Below are 22498 nucleotides of genomic sequence, written 5' to 3' on the forward strand. Positions count from 1 at the left end.
GACACAGGGTTTTAGATATGCTTAGAAACCTGGGGGTAAATCGGGTTGTCTCTTGTTCTAACTAACGTCATGTGGACAGCCTTGACATATCATCAACTCATTGAAAATGTGGTCAACAACCACTCCCATATTTGGAAGGATTTGAAATTAAGGCTCACCTCACCCCCTTTTTTCTTTTAAATCCTAGTGGATGAGGTAAATACTCTAAAAGGGAGATTCCTCATTCCCCAACAGATAATCCTCCTTGGACTTGGCATAGAGTCAACAATCATGAATAGTGGTGCTTTGAGGCTGTCGTCTTCATCTGCCCTGTCAAAGGAAAGGGAAAAGAACAAGACCCACATGAGCCAAGCACAGCCAACTAGGTGCTTCATACGCCCAGCTTCATTCTGTCTTCTTGGTGACCTACTAGGTGGTGTCTGGCTTCATAGTTTGACTCAGAGAACAAATTGCTAAGTGATTTGGGTCAGTAGGCAGATTAAAAGAAAAGCCAGTCACATTTCTACTGTCAGAAGTGAGTTGGAAACTTGCCCACACTTTCTGCATCCAGTTCAGCTCTTTCCTAGTAGAGAATGCTTGTATCCACCAGTGCAATCACACTGTCATAAGTTCGAGACTGATGAATCCAGCCCATCTCTTTATATAAAGTCTTTGTTTCTGTTTTACAAAAGAGGAACAGGAAATAATTAGGGTAAGGGGGAGGGATCAAGAGTGAAGGGTCTGTGTGTTTGAAGAGATCCGAGTAACCTGTCCTTGAATGAGTGAGGCAATTCAAGGTGGATGTTAAGAGAGACACAGTTTGAGAAAGCTTTATCAAAGGAGGGAGGGGGGCTTGTCAGAGGAGGCAAACTATTCCAGTTAGAGAACCTATTGAGAATCTGATATCCAGAGTGTAAGAAAGCAGGATGTGGGCAAAGCAAAGACACTCTACAGTCAAGGCCCACAGTTCTTTACACCACTCTGGCCACCAGTAATCCAGAGCAGGGTGTTAGGAACACTGGTGCCTGCAAACCTTCTGACACAAAGGTCAGAGGGCAAGATGGTCAATAGTTGCTACAAACATGATCTTCCTCTTATAGATGAATTGTGCACTGAGTTAAGACTAAGAGGAATTATACGGATGCGAAGTCTCCTGACTCAGTTTATCTCAATATCCAAGTCACTTGGCCAGAGAAGACCTCTGTCTCTGGCCATTCCTATCCACACCCAGTCATTAACCACACTCATCATTATTCCTGCAAGGCAGAAGGAAAGGTCCTGGCAGCAATTTCCTGCTCCTAGTGGAGGCAGAAGAAGGTGGGCATGCTCCAGAGGGAGTAAGTGCAGGATTCCCAGGGATGTGGGTGTGTGTTAAGAATCAGGGCAGAAAGACCAACAACAAACGATCCCCTGGAAGGTAAGGCCCTACCTACCCTTCTGAGAAGCTTCCAAGGAAAGAGCTGGTGATCAGTATGTGCTGACTAGTTTTATGCTAACTTGACACCAACTATAGTCATCCAAGGGGAAGAAACCTCAACTGAGAAATTGTCTCAGTAAGATTGGGCTGTAGGTAGGTCTACGGGGCATTTTCTTTATTAATGATTGACAGGGGCAGGCAAAGTACATTGTGGGTAGGGTCTACCTTGGGCTGGTGGTTTTTGGTTCTCGAAGAAAGCCCGCTGAGCAAACCATGAGGAGCAAGCCAATAAGCTCCTCCATGGCTTCTGCATCGGCTCCTGCCACCAGGTTCCTGTCCTGTTTGAATCTCCACCTTGGCTTCCCTCAGTGGACTATGGCCTGGGATATGTGAGCTAAATCAACGCTTTCCTCCCCAAATTGCTTTTGGTCATAGTGTTTTATCGAAGCAATAGTAACTCTAACTCCGACATCATGAATCCCCAAGATAATACCAAACTCTCCACAAAAACTCTCTCAGCCATACTGGAGGGAAAAGCTCCTCTCTAGGTGTGTCCTCCATGAGGATAACTGCTCCCATCTACCTCCATGCCAAAAGAAAGAAAGGACTCTGGTCCCTCAGACATCAGTATCTATGAACTCTCCTTTCCCCTTCTCCCCCTAGATTGGTGTAGGGATGGGGACCACACACTTCCTTTATCTTTTGGCCTCAGTTTCCTCACTTGTAAAATGTTTGAGTTAGAATGGTGAACTCTAAGTTTTTTGTTGTTTGTTTTCTTTTTTCCCCCCCTCAGTCCTGTGCTTTCTGAAATGTTATGAAAACTGGAATATCAGGACTCTAATTTTAATTTCCTGGGTAGTTACTAACTAGTTGCAAATTTTGCATAAATAATCCTCCTATGAAGGACTTTCCAAGAGAGGACCTTTGAAGCCCAAATGAGGTAAAGCAGAGACCACTGGGGACTGAAAAGCTGTTGTCAAAGTGGAAGGTGGTGTTTCCCATTTGGGGCTTGGCACCCGTGGGTGACGGTTGCCATCTGCCTCTCTGTTTTTCTCCACTCCCTCCTCCCACTTGTCCCTGTGAGCTGGTGTTTTCTCTACCCACGGGTCACTCATTTGCCTTTGTTGGAAGTGCTGGCCTCCCACATACTCCCTGGGTGGTCAGGAGTTGGACTAATGTTTATGATTAGGAAGCTTAAAATAATTTCAAATTTGTCTTAATTTGGATGGAGATTGAACTGCACTATACCCCTGGCCTGTTTATGTGAAAAGACTTTTTGCCAATGATATTAAGGCACATGAGTCAGAGATGGAACCTATTTATCTAGGAACACAGTGTTTTAAAGTGGCTGGAGGGACAACGGCTATGCCCAATAAGACCAAGACAGTAGTAGCAGAAAATAGCCTTATTTTGGATGGTGTGCTCTTTGTCTCCAAGAGAGGGCCCTCCAGTTGTCATTCCAGTCTCTGTAGGACGCTCTAGTGTGGGGTAGGAGTCATTTTCCTGACCGTGTCTACTCATGGAACTGGGACAACCCTGAGTTTTGACAACAGTAAGACAAGATATCAGAAATGGTCCCTTGCTTTATCGATTCTTCGTGGCCTGGGCATTTTCTCTTGGCTGAAGGCCAGGGTTTGATCAATTAGAGATTCTCACTAAACAGATGGTATTAGTTATGAAGTTAATCAGAAGTTTGCAAGGGGAGCTAACTTAGGCACACTCTGTGCTTCGGCTATGTATAGCTAAAACATTGATTTCATAGAATTTATATCTGACTGCTTTCCTGCCAGGGCTGTGTTTCTCTGGACAGAATTCTAACTTCCTAATAGTTGAAAAATTTACACAGATAATTCTTTTATAAAGGACTTGCTAAGAGAGTAAAGCAATGTCTTACAACTCTTCCAATATAAATCTCATTTCTCTGACTAAAATTTCTTCAACTTTGCTGATTCTGAACCATTTGTTTTTTCACAGACTGATAGGAAAGTGTGTTCTGATTCTCACCAGTTTGGTTCTGGCCTTTTAAAAGAGTGTGTGTGTGTGTGTGTGTGTGTGTGTGTGTGTGTGTGTGTGTGTATGTGTGTGTATTTGATGTTGGTGTTGGGAATCTTTTTTTTTATTAGATATTTTTATTTATATTTCAAATGTTATCCCTTTTCCTGCTTTCCCATCCATAAGCCCCCTATCCCACCATTCCCCCTTCTTCTATGAGGATGTTCCCCTTCTCCAACCACTCGCCCCTTCCCGCCTCTCCACCCTGACATTCCCCTACACTGGGGGGGGGTCTAGCCTTGGCAGGACCAAGGGCTTCCCCTCCCATGGGTGCCCAACAAAGCCATCCTCTGCTACATATGCAGCTAGAGGATGGGCCTGTTCATGTCTTTGGATGGTGGTGGTTTAGTCCCTGGGAGCTCTGGTTGGTTGGCATTGCTGTTCTTATGGGGTTGGCAGTCACGAGGCAGAGTCAGCGGAACTGAAAGCCTAGTACACAGCTGGTCTAATTAGCCAGTTTGCACTGGAATTCTCTGTCTCTGCTTTCAGAGTGCTTGAGTTAAAGGTGGGCTGTCTCCTGGTCTTCTATGTATCTGAGTTCTGAGCTCAGAACTCTGGTCTTCAGACACGGCAAACACTTTAACTGCTGAGCCTTCTCAGGCTGAAACAGCGGAGTTCAACTGGCCCTCCCTGCTGAAGTCAGCCTTTTGTTAGTATTATTTCATTCCCGGTCCCAACGACCAAGCCCCAAGCCGAGCCTTCTTGTCTTCTCCCCCTTTTAAAATGAATGCACATATCTGAGGCACAGACTGATGAATCAGCTGCAGCCTGCCTCCCTGTAGCTTCTTTTCTGTAAATGTTGTTAAGAAACGTTCCAACTAGCAGTCTCTCAGTTTGAGTAAAGGATGGTCTCCTTAGGGCTTCTTCAGCAGCGGTCTTCTTAACTACCCCAATAGTTCCCCCAAGCTGAGACCCTGCTGGGGTCCCTGTGCCCTGTTTCCCTCCCTTCTGCCCCTCCTTAAAACATAGCTGTGCCAGTTATGCCCAAGGCCTCAGAGGACAGGCGGCAATTCCTCATTCCATTTGAGTTTTATGAAATTTGGAAGGAGCTCCCAGCCCAAAGATTTTGTTATTTAGTGTCTTTTCCTTGTAGTGTGTTTGGAAGAAAAAGTTGAGAACCTTTGGGAGAAAGAAGCTGTGTCTGGTTATGTGGCCTGACTGGGGTCTGGTTGGTTGTGCCATGTGGCCAGAGGGACACAATGGGCATACTGAGTGAGAATGTGGCCCTTGGACCCCTGAACCCCAAGGTCAGATTGTATTCCCGAAAGAAAGCTCTGGGCTTTGCCTTTTATTCTTGTGTCCGTTTCTGCCCTGGTAACTTTAGGCAGAACTCTTCAGCATACCCTAGGAAGGGAGCGTCCAAGCACTTTAGTTCTCTGCAGCCTGCTTGACCATAATGTCCCGTTGCAACATGCAGCATCTGGCCTGAGGCATAGCCTTGGATGTTGTCTGATGCTCAGTCCTTAGGTGACAGTCTCAGCGGTGGATTTCCAGGGCTCAGGAATGAGTCAGCTTGGCACCTCAGGCCCTGGGACAGTTCCCCAGAGGAGACTACTGGCCAAAGCAGAGAAAGCAGCCGGCCAGGTCTCATTAGTCCCATTAAATGCTGCTCCTGGATGGGAATGAGCCCTGGGAAGCATCCCCTGCAGGGCTTATGTGATCTGTGGCCGAAGCCAAGTTTCCAGAGGCACTTTCCATCCACACCTGTGGAGGTTACTAGAGGAGGTCTGGCTTGTGGGGAGACACCTGGCAGGTGCTGTTGGTATGACTGAGAACAATCACAGCTACGACCTCTCTGTACCAGTCCTCACCACATGCCAGATGTGAGGCTGCCTTACCAGGGCCTTCCAGCTCAGACAGTCATTACTCATGCTATTGTAAAGAAGAGGCTCAAAGAACTTGTCTGTAACTGGCTAGACTAGCATGCAAACGCTTGCCTGTCTTGATATCTTCCTATTCCACTATTAGCCTCCTTAGGAAGTAGGGCTACTAAATCCGGGATGCTGATGGTGGGTGAGCATCTGGGTTGTCACCATGGCTATCAGGTGAAGGAGGAGGGTGTGAATCCAGGGTCCTGTGCACTGGCAGTGTCCCTGCAGAGATGACAGCAGTGAGTGTTTCATTTGACAGCAGCCATACTGCCGGTAGGAAAAAGAATATTTTATTCTACCCTGGTATCCATGGACAGGCTCATGGTGACTTGCCTTGGGGGAAGTCATTGTGTTTGATACCCACACAAGAGTACAATACTTTACATAGCTTTTTTTTTTCTTTTGCCTGAGCAATAAATACTGGCTCCTACCCAGGTTGTCAGAAGACTGTTTTCACTGTCTCTTTCTGCCACCTCTCTGCTCAATTTGTATGCAATTACTGTCTGGCCTCAATTCCAATATGTCCTTGATCCCAAGAGGCACGGTTTTTTTCACAATTTAATATCTTTGCAGTTGGCACACGAGTCTTGTCATCGAGATGCTCACTTAATGTGGTGTGGCTTTTTAAATCGATGTTGCACTTTGGAATTGATGGGAGACCAAGGATGGGGGAAATGTGAGAACTCAGGCCTTTATTCAACCCATCAGTCACCTGCAATGGATGTCAGCAGTGTACTAGATTCTGGGGACCCTGAAACAATTCGCTTGCAGTCCTTAAAGTTATAATCTGGAGTGGCAAGATGGACCTGGCAGATGAGGAACCTGAGCTCACTGGCTTGCCATGGGAAGGCTTCTGAGTTTGCAGAAGGGTTGGAAGAAGCCAAGACTGACTTCGAGGGGAAGGTGTAGCATGAGGGGAAGCAGAAGGCTGGGAATAGGTGGTCTGAGACAGCACTGTGGATAAATTGAATGGTTGGGGCCAATGAAGCCCGCTCATGGGAAATGAGGCTGTGTTCAGGGACACGAAAGGGTTCAGTGCATGTGGAGCCTGGGGTGTAAAAATGATACCCGAAGCATGGGCAGGGACAGATTATTGGGGACCTTAACTATCGTAGAAATTAGTTTAATTTTTATCTTAAGTTCAAAAGTCACCCCCTTGGGGGTGTCTGATACACAAAGGCATCTGTCTCGATATGTGTTTACAAATTCTCCAGAGAAAATGGATGGGGTGGGGGAGGGAAGGCGGGATGGGAGAAGCTGGGTAAGGTGATGGCTATTGGAGGAGAAAGAAGAGCTCCTCTGGAAGATTAAAAGAAAGCCTCACTTTAACAAGCCATCCCCAGACAGCTAGGTCTGATCCTGCAGGCTCGAAGATCACCCAGTGGTAGCACTGGGTTTCTAGTAGATTGTGCAAGCACAAGGGCGCTCTGTCCTTGCCTCAGAAGAGCTGTGCTCACTACACAGGCTTATGTTGCTTATGAGAAAAACTTAGCATTTGTCCGTACTTGTTCAAGAAGGGCCTGGACATTCCCACAGCTACTTGCCAAATTAGTTCTCTGTTTAGACTGTTTTACAGTTGGATGGGAGCATATGCCAGTTCTGGTATTAGAGTATGTACACACTGCAGGGTAATCCCAGTGGACCTGCTCCCATAGGGTAACAGATACTAAGCGTTTGGTGTCACAAGAAAGAAGCAGGCACACATAGTTCATGAAGCCAACATGACATGCTGGGTCCACCTGACTGTTCTTCTACCTGAGACAGAAGTGGGAGAGGTAGGGGATTTTCTGACATATGGCTAATTGACTATGACCCAAGACTTACGATTCTTTTCCTTTTCCACCTCTCTGAACAGGTGCAGTGTCATACGTACACAGGGTACTGCTGGTGTGTCACCCCAGACGGGAAGCCCATCAGTGGCTCGTCCGTGCAGAATAAAACTCCTGTATGTTCAGGTACTGGAGGAAGGTGTGGGAGGAATGGAAAGGGTTAGAGAGAGACTTGTTGGTTGGACTCTGCATCTGCATCTTACAAGCAAACCTTTAAACGGTTGCTGTGGTAAATGAGCCCCTTTCCAGGTCAGAAGGGTTCCACTCTATGCTTGCTCTGTAGTCAGCTAGATGAAGAGTGACTATGTGGGCATATTTTAATTTGAGTTTATGTGTCTGCTGCAGTGCTCTTTCCCTAAGCATTGGCCACAGCTCCTTAGAGCAGAGATGCCACATATCCAGGGTTTTGCTGTCATTTGCTGCCTGTAGTGGACCTCGAAATGCCTTACTGGTATTGTTGTTGAAACCACGTGAGAGTATAAGACTAAAAGCTTCAGTGATTGATTAGTGATGTCTGTCATGGACACAGGAAAGGAGGGGATCAGTTTCTCTGCCACACTTTGTCATCCTTGAATATTGTAATAAATGACAATGAAAATCTTTTCTAAGAGTGAACCTTATGTCTGGCTGGCTGATCATCTGTAATGCCTGGGAGATGAAAAAGATTCCAAGTCTCAAAGTTTCTCCTTGAATATTCTGATGAGTAGGTCCCAGATCTGGAATGAACCCAAACCCGTTATTTTTATGAAGCTCTTCTGATAATTAGACAAGAGTTTAATAACGACCTATTGGGTTGATCCATAGAAAAGCTTACTTTTTATACTCCCAACTTTGTAGGCATACGGTGTTTGCTGTTAGACCAGTCTTGTGGGGTCGTTTGTGATCGAAACACAAAGTCCCACCCTTCACCCTCATTAGTAACTCCCTTAAGGCTGCCCCCCAAACAGCCAGTCTCACCCATCCACTGTATACATGGATTGGATTTTTACTTATTCCCAATGTTTAAGTGCAAGCAAAGTACAAAATGTTATGCTAAAACCTAGTTCCAAAGGCCTTCAGTCTACGTTAACTTTTCCCTGGGTTTTATGTTTCTAAAATCAAATTTGGTCTCTTTAAAAAAAAAACCTAGCCCTTTGGTTTAAAAAGGAAAGTAAGTGGGAAGGGTACTAATGTCCATAAGAATTCATGCTAGGATCAAAATTTACAGGCCAAGAGGGAAGTTTACTTTATTTGTGGTTTACACAGAAACTGGAAACCTTAATTGGGTTAATGTGAGGAGAGGCAGGACTTGGGCCTCCTTGCAAGCGACCTGGAACACTCCATTTAAAGCAAACAAAGGCATTAGACACAAGCCCCCTGCAAGATAAGATAACAGACCCCTCACACAACTGATGCACGGAGAAGGAGTGTGATATGGATTAGGAAAGTCAGAATTCTCAGTTTTCTCTCATGGGCAGGATCTCCAGAGAGGCCCTTCTACCGAGTGGGTTTTCCCTGCCCTTGTGGGATGGCCTTCAAGGAGAAGGCAGGTGCCACAGAGCCAGGCCTGGATGTTGGGTACGTGTGGCATCCCAGAAGAAATGGAGCAAATGTTTGGCCAGGACACAGGCTGCCCTCTCCTTGAAGAACAGGCTGTGTCTAGAAAATTGTTTCCATGCCTCAGACTGTTTGGCCCATTCGGTACAATTGGGCCAACAATTTTCTACTTAATGTAGATGGAAAATCACCGATTTCCTGCCCTGACCAGCAAGGGATGTCAATCATTGCATTTTCAGTAAGAGGGGGCTTCTTTTCAGTTGGCCCTGGTGACTGGATGTGGGTCAGAGCACGGAGCTGGTGAGATGAGAGTGCGTGCAGGGGTGTGTAAGTGGGGGACAAGTATCACAATGTTTGCACTACATGGATGTAGAGTTTTGTAAAAGCTGGGTCAAGATTGGTTCCAGGGAACCTGGCAATCACAGTTCAACTCAAAACAGTCTAGGTTATCAGTGACATTGATGTTAAACAAACCCTACGCGACATGCGTGTGCACACTAACTTTGTATATAGAATCTGTGCTGTGTATACAATACATATATATACATGACCGTGGCTCATAACATCGGGCTTTGCCAAGTGTTTGATGGAAACCAACCACAGTGCCATCTGAATCTTGTGCTTCTGTTTCCTCTCTCGACCAAGGTCCAGTCACTGACAAGCCCTTGAGCCAGGGTAACTCAGGAAGGAAAGGTGAGTGGAGTTTTATGCTTCCTCTAAATATTTGCTTCAAAGGCCAGTGTAAGCAGGGTTCTTAGCTGAGAGGGAAGGAGTCTGGGGTGAAAGCTACATGTGCCTCACATTTCCAGCTCCCTCTCCGAAGCACTAGAGGTAAGGACGGCTCAGGTAGTGATGATGGCTGAGCTGCCATTGTTTCTGAGGAAGGAGAGAGGAGGGTGGGACACAGAATTGGGTAGGGACCGCCCTTATGTGAGCCCCATGGACCTCTGCTCCCTGGGAAGCTCAGTTGGTCAACTACCAACGGGAGAAGAAGACAAAGGCACAATGCTCACACCCACCCTTGGCTCTCTGGTTTGTAAGCTCGTTTGAGTGTCTTCCCTCCCTGCCATTTCCCAAGATGAATCCAGAGTCTTTTCCCGAAGGCCAGGATGACTTCATGGGTATGCAGCCAGTGTGGTGGTTTTGACATTTTCAACCGTGTTGCCTTGACGCCAAGAGGATGGTGACGTGTACAGAGGCAGAGGAGACACGTGTGTGATGAGTGTCTGCTGCCAGGCTGTTTTATTCTCGAAGAATCACACAGTTTGTATGATGCTTTCAATTTGGCTTCCATAGCAAGCTTAAGGGGGTTTTGTTTGTTTGATTGTTTTGCTTTAAACCCAGCAAATTACACACTACCATTACAATTCAAGAGATACATACATACACACATATTTATATATGTATGTATACATACATACATGCATACATACATACAGTGGGAGAGTAAAGCTTCCCATTTTGAACTTCTAATGATAGTTTTCTCTGCCTGCTCCTTTTAACAAAGGGCCCACAGTTTTGTTTCAGTCTGCTTCTCCCATTTTATATAGCTGGTATTTGTCTGAGTGCTGTAGTGGACTCTGATATGTGAGCTGGTCCCTGTCATATGCTGCCTACCCCTTCTGGTTTGAAAGACAGTTTGAGGCCCAGGAATCACAACTGGCAGCTCCTGGGACAGCACACACAGCGGCCTGGAAAGCAGTTAACTATCCATTCATCACGCATATGGGTGCTGCCAAGCTTCCTTCTACTCAGGCTGACCTTGAGGCTTCCCACCTCACCTAAGCTTTGGAAAGTGCATGCTCATAAGAGTTCATGGTGTGTGTGTGTGTGGGGGGGCAGGTACTGTGAGCAGCACAAAGTTCACCAAGTGCTACACACACAGCAACCTGGGGACCAGCCACCGGCTCCTGCTGCTGCACCGAGGGTCAGAGTTAAGGCTCAGAGAAGCTATTTTTCTGAGATGTGGTCCTCCAAGAAGTGGAGGGTGGTCTGAGCATGGACTAGAACAGCGGACCTACAGGTGGCTTCTCTTCCTGAAGAAGGAAGGTGGGAAGAAGGGAGGAGATGCCTTTTCACATCCTTCCCAGAGCTGGGGATGCACGTTATGGTGGGAGAGTAGGGATGGGAGCAGGGACTTCGCCAGGGCTGTTCCTGGCAGTGTGCCTGGAGGGTTTGGGAGTAGGAGCTGCTTTCACTTTGCTTGATCAATGCTTCAGGAGCCTCTTCTGGGTGTGAGGACCTCATGGCAGAGAATAACAGTCGACAGTCATGCAAAACCGACCGCCCATCAGAAGCAATCCTTCTCCTCAAAAGGAATGGGAGACACAGGGAACTTGTAAAGCTTGCCCCCCAGAAAATCTGGCGGTTCTGCATTCTTAACTGGATAGCGCAGGATTCTCCTAGCTGCTGTGGTCTTGTACCCCGTGGGTATCAATAACAGATAGCTCATGGTCGTCCTGGCTTCTACTAAACCGGCTGGGAAAGGACAGGTGAACTGCAGATGCCATTTACAGTAGATAGCAGGGAACAAACACCCTTTGCTCCCTCTCAGACCAGGAGCAGCCAGCAGACCTGGATAAAGGAGTGCTCAGGAGCCCGACTCCTCCATAGTGATACTGGTAAGGAAGCTCCCCTCTAGATCAGTGGTTCTCAGACCCTTTAATACAGTCCCTCGTGTTGTGGTGACCCCAACCATAAAATTCTTTTCATTGCTACTTCATATCTGTAATTTTACTGTTACTATGAATTGTAATGTAAATATCTGATATGTAGGATATAGGATATGTGACCCTCCAAAGGGGTCTCGACCCACAGGTTGAGAGCCACTGCCCTAGATGGTGCCGTTATGGTCAGCTCCCAGGTCTTTGCTCCTTGCCCTGTGGCTGGTTTACTTCTTCCTGTGGGGTCCAGTGGAGGCAAAGAACAGGGCAAGTGGTGGGTGGCGGGGCGGTGTGCACCAACTCTCACTCCACCCTGGGGATCTGAACCCTACGCAGGGCTCTCGTTTCCCCTCCACTTAGAGGATCAGTTTAGGTATAGGATCATTTCTTTGTCTGTCTTAAGAATATAGAGAAAGGAAGACTGGGCCACCTGTAGGAAGGGCCACTTGAAGCCACACCTGCCTAGGAAGCCGGGGTTTGAATGGGGACAGGGTGTGAGAGGGCATTCGTAATATCCTGTGTCGGCCCAGAGGTTCCTCTTTCAGCGGAGCGGAAGAATGGAATGCGCTCTTCGGGGCAGCAGGTGGGACAGCACAAAGGCCCCTTGTCTGAGCTCATGCCCACATGTGGCTTCTCCCACAAGGCATCGGAGTTGGGGCTGGCCAGAGCAATTATGTTGGTGTGGCCCCTGGGAGTGCAAGGGGTATGACTGCAGAGAAGGCAGAGCCATAGGTCTATGAGTGCTGGGATGTGGGTGCAAGGCAGGGATGGAACCCAGTTTCTCTCTTCCTCAAACTCTCTTGCCTTCTTGAACATGCCCCACTGATGGGGCCGGGAAGGATCAGTTCTCTCTGCCTAGAAGGAATGAAAAGATGCATTGTGCGACTGCTCAGAGGCTGGTCGCCGGCCAGGAATTAGGCCTTGGAAGGAGAGGAGGAGAAAGGCAGAGGGCAGGGAGCTGGGGGTGGACAGCCAGAGAGATAGCATGAGCGAGGGCAGCCAGGCAGCAGCAGGTCACCGCTGCTTGGCTAGGCTAGGGGGCCTGCGTTGCTTTGGTTCTGGGTTCACAGGTGTGGGGCCTGAGGGAAGAAGGGGGGGAGGTGGGGGCCACTGTTATCTTCCCCAGATGCGAGTGCTCCAGGAGGGGAGGAGGGTCACAACTTCAGACTATTTACTTAATCCCCAGGAATGTCTTCTCTTTGCTCTGTTCTTTGTGCCTCTTGTGTTTAACGGACTCCTTTATGGGCACATGTGTGGTAATTAACACGTGCAGTGTAGGGCCTGGGCCATGTGTTTGAGTTTCAAATATCCATTGATCTGGGGCAATCCCATTCTGCTGCCCCCTCCTCTTCTCCTCTGGTCCTGGTCCTTGAAGACAGATGGGGGTGGGGGTGTATACATGGGGGTGGTGCACACCTGCACCCACATGTGTTTTATTGATGCCACAGAGGCATATCTGAAGAAAGGAAGAGGACCCCGGCAGTCCCTCTAGCTCTAAGGCTCTACTGCTAAAACAGCTGGAGGCTCAGGAGCTGGGAGATGGACTGATTTGGGGTTTTCACTGATGTGAAAAGGGAAGGGACTGGACAGCAGGCTGTGCTTCTAGACTGACTGATCTGGAGCAGCCTGTGTTGAGGTGGGCTGTGGGCTTTCCTGACCCATTTCTTTTGTGGCTGGAATATAAAGAACTCTAGGTGAGCTTGCAGGATAAGACATGGGGGGTGGGGGAGGCACTCCTTTGCTGCTTGATTGTACACCCCTCTCCCCCATCGTTAGGTACCAGAATGACAATTCTCAACCTCCCTGAGGAGACTGGAGAGTGGTAAAGAACTGTGGATGGGAGGAACCCAGAGAGCACATGGAGAGAGCTGTTTTTGGTTTCCCTCTTAATGGCTCAGAGTCACAGAGTCCTGCGGCTGACCTTGTGACAAACAGCCATTGAAAGGCAAGGGTCATCAGAGGAAGTTTTCTGAAATTTTCTCATCTTCCTGTAAGAGGTTTGAGAGTTTGTTGTTTAAAGCAAGTGAGAAAGAAACAAAACTATGGACATAGTCCGCCCTAAGGTCTCCTTCGGGAGCGTCTGCATTTGTCAGGCCTGTCTCAGAATAGGGCAGAGCTTCCAAGTCCAACTCACCTTTAATGGGTGGAGAGTTCTTTTTAATCCCTTGCTGGCTGTTCTACAGTGTGTGCCTTGAGTAAGGAGTGAGTCACTTTCATTTCCCCAAGGTCCCTTGTCCATGTCTCTATATTTAGAGGATCTTGTGGAGTCAGTCTGGTCTGCAGACGGATGCCAGGCTGGGAGCTGTGCCCTTCAGGAGGTGGATCCGAATGTACTGACGGGTAGCTTAGGGCAGAGGTGACAGGTGACAGGTACTCCAGGTAAGAGAGATGCACTCTGCAGCCTCCGACCTTGGCCTCACAGCGGGGGGCAAGGGCAGTGAGCATCCCTGAAGGAGGTGTGCTCAGTGCCCTGAGCCTGGTTGAGAGGTACCAGGCTGACTGTCCAGGGTCAACCTACACATGAAGCATCGTCCTCAAGCCTCTGACTTTAACCTATGCTGTATGTGAGCAGAGATCATAGGACTTGCGGATCTGGGAGGGCTTCTTAATCAAATGAGTATTTGAGTCCCTGGTGATATTAGTGACTGTCTGTGTTCTATGTTTTTTGTTGGGTAAATGTTTCTTCTGGAACTCCCCAGGCTTCTGTTGGTTATAGCTACTGAGGCTGTAGTCTTGAGTGAAAATGGTGAGAACCCCAGCCTTGTTTTGTGGGGCTCATCCCCATTGGGACCATTAGGTCTTCAGCATTTTGTGATGAAGGTAATCTTCAAGTGGATGTGGGCCTTTCGGGGACCAACAGTTTCTAGACTCTTAGAACGTGTCCCTTCTGTATGGAAGGAGAGGTGGGTGGTATTCCAAACAGTTCTGGCCGTCGCTGCTTTTGTCAGGGCCTATGAGGAAAGACCCTGATAGGGGCTGCCTGGAATGAGTGTGGACTTCTGGGAAATTCTTAACCCTTTGGGTGATCAGTCCCAGAGACTTTGATGTGCAGGCGAGAGAACTCAGAGCTCCCAGGCAGATGGGGATAAGGCTGCTTGCTCATTGTTCTGAGTTAAGTTCAGAGTGGAGAACACCAGCTCTGAGGCAGCCCAGAATGAGGCTGTGGACCTGGATGTGTCTCAGGGCCATTTTTTTTTATTACTTAGCTCCACTTGCATGAGTGGCTGACTCATCATTCCCAGGTCTCACTGCACTGATTCTGTACCTGTGGGAAGATAGATATGAGATTTAGGACAGTTTATTGTCAGATTTCTGCACAGAGGCGACACACAGTAGCTAAAATACTTCTTAAAAGAGAAAAGGTAGGTGGAGTAATTTTTATCTGTTTTAAGACATAAAGCTGTGACAATTAAGACAGTGAGGTGTTGGAGGAAGGACAGATAAACCTAAGTCAACAGAGAAGAGAGAACCCAGAAACATTCACACCAGAATAGATGTCTGATACAGAGACAAAGGAAATACAGCACAGGAAGGACAGCCCCCACCTCAGCCAGGCGTTCTGTAGCAACCGGCATCCACAGACCAAACGCAGTAGAAAAACAGGGGCTGGAGAGATGGTCCCGCAGTTAGGAGTGCTTGCTGCTCTTCTAGAGGACCCGAGTACAGTTTCCAGCATTCACGTCAGGCACCCCCTAACACCCAGAGCTCCAATTCCAACCCCAGCAGATCAGACGCTGCCTTCTGGCCTCTGTGGACACCTGTCTGACACAGACACCTTCACACATGCCTAATTAAAAGTAATATAAAATTAAACAAACAAAAATAAGTAGAAAATTCTTAAAACCCCAACCTCAATGCCGTGCTTTATGAAACAACCCGTACTGGATCATAGTCCACACAGTAGAATGTAAAAGCTGTTATAACTTTTAAAAGAGTCCTTGTGAACATTTTTACTACTACAGACACCAGGGAATATTTATGAAATATCTGCTGGACATAGGACTCGTGTCTAGAACATACAAACAGCTCCATAGACTCAACAGTTAGAACAACTTTAAATTAACAACTTTTAATTAACTTAAAACAGATAAAAATTACTCCACCTACCTGCATACATAGACACTTCATCAAAGCTGGTCTACAGAGGGCAAGAAGCTCATGGAAGATGTTTGACGGTATAGGTCTCCATTGGAGACGGTGGTGAGCTGTCACGATGGAGGGGGGTTAAAAATAGTCTCCATACTAAACGTTGGTGAGGTGGCAGAGACGCCCCATCCCTCATACACCGCTGGGGAGGATTTAAATAGCACAGCCATGATGGGATGTGCTTTGGAAATCCCCCTCCTCCTCCACTTCCTCTCCTGTCTCCCTACCTCTCCCCCTCCCCCTCTCTCCTTCATTCCTTTGACAGTCTGTGTCACTAGGGCTGGATCTTAAACTCATGGCTCTATGGCTTTAGCCTCTAAGTGCTGGCATTAGAGCTGTGGACCACCATGCCTGGGTGGAAGTTTCTGTTAAAGAAAATCAAAGTGCATACTTAACCTGAACTTATCAATTATATTCCTGAACGTTATTTTAAGGAAACGAAGACAGCCATACAAATCACCCATATGCAATATATAGCAGCTTTATCTATAATGTCAAAATCGGGACAACCCAAATGTCCTTCAGCAATTGACAGGACCTGTGTCCCACCGGTACCGCAGATGATACTCAGCAGGATATGCTGGAACTTGGGAAGGTCTCAAGGGCATTGTGCAAAGCTCGCATGCATGCACACATATGTACACACACACACACACACACACACACACACACACACACACACCCTATTCCAAAAGATTAGATGCTACACAATCCCAATCATACAACATCCTAGAAATGGCAAGATTATAGAGAGCAAGCGAGGAGTTGCCAGGTGAGAGTAGGGTGGAGGAGAGGGAAGGTGTGATCATAAAGAGGAAACCCGTGGCAGCCTCTGTGGGGATGGGGTAGTTCTGTATGACAGTGATGTGATGTGAACCTGTACATGGGTAAAATAATTCAGAGCTGTACACACATAAGCAGATGTGTGTGTGTGTGTGAAATTGCTGGGGGTAAGATGGACGGTGCCCATATCAGCTTCCTGATTTTGATTTTGATTCTCTTGAACATATATAATTATAGTCATTTGTCGATATCCACGGGACAGGTGTTGTTTCTAGATCTACCTTATGTATTCTAGGCTGGCTTTGAACTTCTGACCTTCCTGCCCTTCCCTCCCAAGTGCTAGGATTATGAGTGTATACAATACAAGCAGAGTTGGTTTATGCCTTGCTCGGGATCAAATTCAGGGCTTGTGACGCAGGAGAGCCCTCTGCCAGTGCTGTCCCTTGCCCACAGTAAAATCCCCTGTATAAAGTAGAATATGATATTATATTTGTGAAAACTTAAGCACAACTTTCCACAATAAAGTGTTTTCAAGAAGTTCGTTGAGTTCTGTGTGGATCCAGTCTTCAACGGAGTCATGTGCTACAGGTGCCTCTTGCTTTATCTTCCTCCTCCTCTTCCTCCCCCTTCTCTTTTCCTCTTCAGCTTCTCCTCCTTGTTGTCTGTCCCCTCATCTGCATTCCTAGCTGGCCTTGGGTTGTTACTCTTACTCAGAGGAATGCATGACTTGAGGATGTGGGGAAAGTGCTTGCAAAAGCCAGCTTTGCGCTCGTTCTTACATCGAAGAGGAAGTGTGCAGGAGGGAAAAACAGCTGCGAAACATGGACCTCTTGCTTAGGATCGCGCCTCTCAGGAGATGCTGGGGTCAGCAAGCATTCCATCCTCCTGGGGGTGACCCGGGCCAGCTTCTTAAGAGACTTTTGCAAACAGGATTGCTCAAAGAAGTCCCCGACTTCCGTAACCAACCTTGAATCGCATAAATCTGGTCCCTTCAAAAGCAAGAGCATCGTAGTTCTATCAGGTATCGGTTTATTCCCAAGTAAAATGGAAAGTGATGTCATCAAAGAACGTAAGGGAGGATCGCGGTGGCTGATGTGGTTTGAGATGAAGTCAAGAATCGGAGGGAGTTTGGGCTTGTTGAGGAACCTTCTAAATCTCAGGCTGGGGGTAGGGACCACTGGTTATTATTTATTTATTTATTTATTTATTTATTTATTTATTTATTTATTTATTTATTTATTTATTTTCTTCTTAAGGCTCACATTCCACCTCAGAAAACCCAAAGAGATGCCATCAATACAGATTCCTCCTCCAGCCCCTTTGACACACTTGCTTTTGAAGGACCGGGAAGAGAAAGCTCTTTGTATGTGGTCAGAATAAACTCATTGTACACCCAGACAATTAACTCCTCAATGGACTTGCCAGCCCCTTCAAAGGGCCAGCCTGCTTCCCTGGATCTCTTGGGCTCTATTCAGCTCCTTAAGCACACCAATGTTTTGGGGGTTTTGTTTGTTATTCTGAAAAGTCTTTCCTTGAGAATAAATAGTCAGAGCGGATCAACATTGTCCTCAGCCCAGCATTTATCTCCCCTGGCCAGCGAATGTCAATCAGAAATCAAAAAGCCAAACAGAGGAGGCTTTGAACAGTGTCATCGGGGGTCGAAGTGACTTCCAGCTGTCTGTGCGTGGGCCAGGCCTTCTCTGTGCTGTCACACACACACACACACACCCACTGTCTTTATAAGCTCCCGGAGCCCATGCAGGGGTCGCACCTGCAAGGGCAAGGCATGGCTGGGGGCTGGGCAACCTTGGAGAGTCAAATGTATCAGGGGCTGGGCAATTTCCAAAGCTGCTCACTGCCTCTGAGGCCGCACTGACCCTGAGACTCAGTCTTTCATCTGCCTGATGGCTTCCTCCTCTCTGGCCAGTGTTGCAGCAAGAGGAAGAAAACCACCAGCCAGAGACGAAGCATCACAAACTACGACAATGGGATTATGATTGCTTATCTTAGCCTTGCGCTTGAGAAACTCCCTCATTTGCCTTTTATTTGTTTTATTTTCAAATACGTATTTTTCTCCTTCCCTGTAAGAAATTTATAATCTTTGAAACCTTCCTTCCCACAATGTTCTTTCCCCCCCCGTAGTCTAGAAGAGTATTTGGGTGTTAAGGAGAAAGAAAATCTTACTATTTGAGAAAGAAAATCACCCAGAGTAAGCCCCAGGCATGAAATTATCACAAGCATAAGTGAGGCTCGGATATACTTTTCTCTAAAAATCTATGGACAAGTCCTCACTCTCCAAATTAACCCCTTCTACAGTAACCTAGATGCCACTGCTGGGTGGTTTTTTTGTTTTTGGGGTTTTTTTTTTTTGGTTTGTTTTTTGATTTTTTTTTGTTTTTTTGTTTTTTGTTTTTTTTTTTTTTTGTATTTTTTTGTTAGTGACTTTGGCACTCCCTCATTTTAGTTCAAAGAGCCTTTATTGAAATGTAACTTACACACTAGAAAAACAAACAACCTCACTCATTGTAGATGTAAAATCCAATGAATTTAGCAAATTTCTAGAGTCATACAACTATTACCAGAGAGAAATTCTATCACTTCCTCATAGAACTTTTTGGCTATTTACAGTTCTTCTCTCTCAACCTCTGCCTCAGAACCCACCGAGCAGGTTGACTCCCAGTACACTTACTTTTGTAAATCTGTGCTGTATAAACGTGGTGCTATTATAGGCAACAGTCATATCTGTCTTCCATTAGTACATTTCTGAAGGGTGTCAGGTGTATATTTTTGTGTTTCAGTTATTTATTCCTGACTAATGCTAACTAGTATTCCTCTATATGGACATTTAATTTATCTGTTTACCAGCTGATAGATATTTGGATGACTTAAAGCTCTGAGGCTTTTTGTGTTGGTGAGATGGCTCAGTAGGTTAAGGGGCTTGCCATTAAACCTACAACCCAAGTTCAACCCCTGAAATTTCATGGTAGAGGAGAGACTGGACCTGTAAGTTGACTTCTTCTCTGGTACCATAGCATTCCTGTGTCTTGCTCTTCCAAATACGTACAATACACATAAAAGTCCAAATTAGAAGTCACTATATTTGAGCTATGCTGTTACATTTGTGTATATGTCTTTCTGAGTCTATGTTTTTATTTCTCCTTCATAAGTTCCTAGGAGTGGAATTTGGGAGTTGAAAGCTTAATGTACATTTATTTTTTTAAAATGAAATTGCCAAATTAGTCTTCAAAGTGCTGCCAGTTTTATAGTTCTGGTAACAGTGAAGAGAGGGTTCCACTTTCTTCACACCCTTGCCAACACTTGGTATTATCTGTCTTCTATTTTAGCCATTCTTGTGAGTCCTTAGTAGTATCTCCTGGGGTTTTGGTTTGTTTGAGATAGGAACTTGTTATGTAGTCCTGACTGGTCTGAAACTCACTAAGCAGCACAGGCTAGTCTTGAACTTGTAGAATTCCTCCTGCCTCTACCTGACAAATGCTGGGATCACAGGCAAGAAGCACCATGTTCATCCTCCATGTGTCTTCCCTAATGGTGAGTGGCATTGAATATGATTTCTATGTTTTGAGTGTATATGTGTGTGAGATGCTTATTAAAATATTCTGCCTAGTTTTAAAATAAGGTTGTCATCTTATTGAATTGTATGGTTTATCTAATTTTAAAACATTGATAACAACTTAATTTCATAAATTCAGTCTTAAAAGTAAGTCATTTGAATAAGACAGTTAGGACTCCCAGAGAAAATGGCTTCTTTAGGAGGATGTTAGAGTTACCCACATCCACGGAGTGCCTATGTCCTGCAACTTAGTGTGGAGGCATCTTGTTTCCAGAGGATAATGCTACCCAGAGAAATAAATCGAAGGTTTAGGGCAGGCAATGCATGGATATAAACGGGAGCCAGTGTGAGGTCCTACTAGGAATCAGAAAGCCAACAGTACATGAAGAATCCAGGGCCCAGTGTGTGGCCTGGTGCTTCTCCAAGGCTTGTCAGGAAGCAGAACTGCTGTGGACCTTGGACCCAAGCCTTGGACCTATGTTTATTAAAAAAAAAGTTCGTATTTGGTGGGTCAGGAGCCAGGTGCCCAGGCGCCCGGAGATGATGGTTAGAGGGCTCGTTGGATTTGGCTTGGCTTCCTGGCTTTGGGGTGTGCTGGATTTCACAGGTGGCTCCTGGCAGCAGGGTACCTTGACTTTTCTCACCTCATAAAGCTTTCCATCGGAAGACTCCCTGTCCAGAGCAGCTGTATCTCTTCACCCTCAGTGACCCTACCCATCAGGAAGACTCAGCCCTCTGCCTCAGCTTCATGCCCTGTGGGCTTCCGTGCCTATGTCTGAGCAATCCATGGGGCTCCCCAACCACCACAAGTACAGATCTTCCCCAGGAAGACCTCCGTGCTCTCCACAGACCTGTGCTGATTGATAGTCCAGGTGGCCAGCCCAGGCTTTCATCTGGATGCCAGGAGAGAAAGGCAGACTATTTTTAGCTATCTAGCTCCAGAGCAAGAGGTAGCTCTCATATAGACATTTTAATGTCTACATCAAATATGAACTATTCCCTGAGCTGTTGGGTTTGGGCTCTCATGGTTGACCTCTTGCTTCTCCTCTGTTGGCTCTCGAGGGCTCCTAAAGCGAAGCCACCCCGTGAGGACGTGGCTGAGTGCACCACAGCTGACCTGAACTATTCACACCGACCTCTGCATCTGGCAGAAATGGCCAGACCCGATGTGCATTGCAGTGCCAGGAGACTCTGTTCAGGGGCTCGTTGAACTCATTGGAAAGAGGTGTTATTAGAGTTGGGGAAGGGATGCTCTTTTAAAACATGACATTGTGTGGCTCTGTTTGGCGTTTATTCTCCCTCAGTGACTTCCAAATCAAGCTCACATGGCTTGGCATCGAAAGGTGCCCATTAGGGTTTCAGCTTGGGGCAGAGAAGATGTTCAGCACACTGTATTTAAGCATCTTTCTGCTGTCTCATTTCTTGGAACGATTGTTGGATAGTCTGGGATGGCTCTGGCCCCAGTGAGAATTGGGTCTTGGTGTCAGCACATGGCAGTGATACAGGGTCAGGTGTCAAGCACTGTCAGACTGCTGGCCTCAGTATCCGGGGAGGATGTGGGTCTCTGAGGGTTGACACCAGCAAGAGATCAGAGTTGTTTTCTCTCCCTTCCCTGATAAGATGCAGGGCAGTCTCTGACCGTACCAGAGCCCGGAAGGGGGGACCTGTTACTACTGGTGGTCTGATTGGTGTCTCCCAGGTTATCTGAGAGCTAGCCTTCTCTATAAATAGTTAATGCTCAGGGAAGACAGTGCTTCATTCCAAATGATCTCTGGGGGGTCTTGGGAGGAGCGCAATGGTGTGTAATCATCAAACTGGCGGAAACAATAGCTCTCAACCCTTCTCCCCCCCATGGAGGAGAAGACAAAGAAAAATCTCTAAACTATTCTCAAGATGGACAAAGATAACTCCCTTCTTCTTTACTAAGGGTGGTGGTGGTAGCGGAACGGCTTCTCGGGGATTGAGAAAATCGAACTCTTTTTGCTTATATAGTACAAATGGGTGGACACAGTACTGGAGTGTTTATTTTCATCTCCCTGCTAAAATTTTCTTAGGCAGTGACTGGAGAAAATCGTCTAAACGTACTCTTTAAATGGGTAACAATGAAAACTGTTGCAAAATGCTCCTCTAAGCTGGGGGTCTTGAGCCTTGGTAAAAGCAGGTCCTGGCAGGTAAATAAACAAAGTCTGTCCTAACTCCTGGTGCATGGACGTTCTTGCACCAAGAAGTGCCAAGGGTCCTGAGTGATAAACCCCAGGACTTTGTTACCTGGAGCACCCTGCTCTCATCAGCTGTGAGAGAAACATCAAAGCCAGGCCTGGGTGACCTCAGCATCTTCCCAGGTTGTTTCCCATTGTCCTCACTATCCTGCTGCTGGGAATTTCAGAGTGCGCTGTTTCACAGTGTAAATGCTCACAGGGATGCTGATTTTCTCTAGGGTGCTGGAGAGGGGTAGGGGGCAAGGATGGAGAGACAGCTAGGAGTCTGGACGGGAGCAGCACCCTGGTCTACACTAACCAGGGCCGTTAGGAAAGTTTCTAAACTGCTTTTTACCTTGTACTGGACACAAGGAGGGAAGTGAAGACGTCAAGGTTTCATGCCCTGTGGCTGCCAGTGTTAACCCAAACTACCTAGACTGGGGATCTCTAATC

General features: G+C 46.7%; 1 protein-coding gene and 1 long non-coding RNA gene across 10 annotated transcripts in view; one reads left to right on the top strand and one right to left on the bottom strand.

The window, feature by feature from the left end:
* Smoc1 (SPARC related modular calcium binding 1) overlaps window positions 1–22498 on the top strand; it is a 199034-nt gene that overhangs the window by 103426 nt on the left and 73110 nt on the right. For all 9 annotated transcript variants that reach the window (XR_015621900.1, XR_015621901.1, XR_015621902.1 and 6 more), the window contains 2 exon segments: window positions 7175–7274; window positions 9330–9377. Coding sequence is in view for 6 of the 9 variants with exons in the window: in XM_087553282.1 (XP_087409408.1) it covers window positions 7175–7274; window positions 9330–9377 (148 nt within the window). In the remaining 3 variants the exon portion in view is untranslated.
* Window positions 11330–15655, bottom strand: LOC120103570 (uncharacterized). The gene is made up of 3 exons (XR_015623177.1): window positions 15455–15655; window positions 14893–15134; window positions 11330–14612 (listed from the first exon to the last, which is right to left on the bottom strand). It is a non-coding gene; the product is annotated as an uncharacterized LOC120103570 (long non-coding RNA).

Source organism: Rattus norvegicus, chromosome 6, assembly GCF_021556685.1.
Source record: "Rattus norvegicus strain SHRSP/BbbUtx chromosome 6, alternate assembly SHRSP_T2T, whole genome shotgun sequence".
Lineage (NCBI taxonomy): Eukaryota > Metazoa > Chordata > Mammalia > Rodentia > Muridae > Rattus > Rattus norvegicus.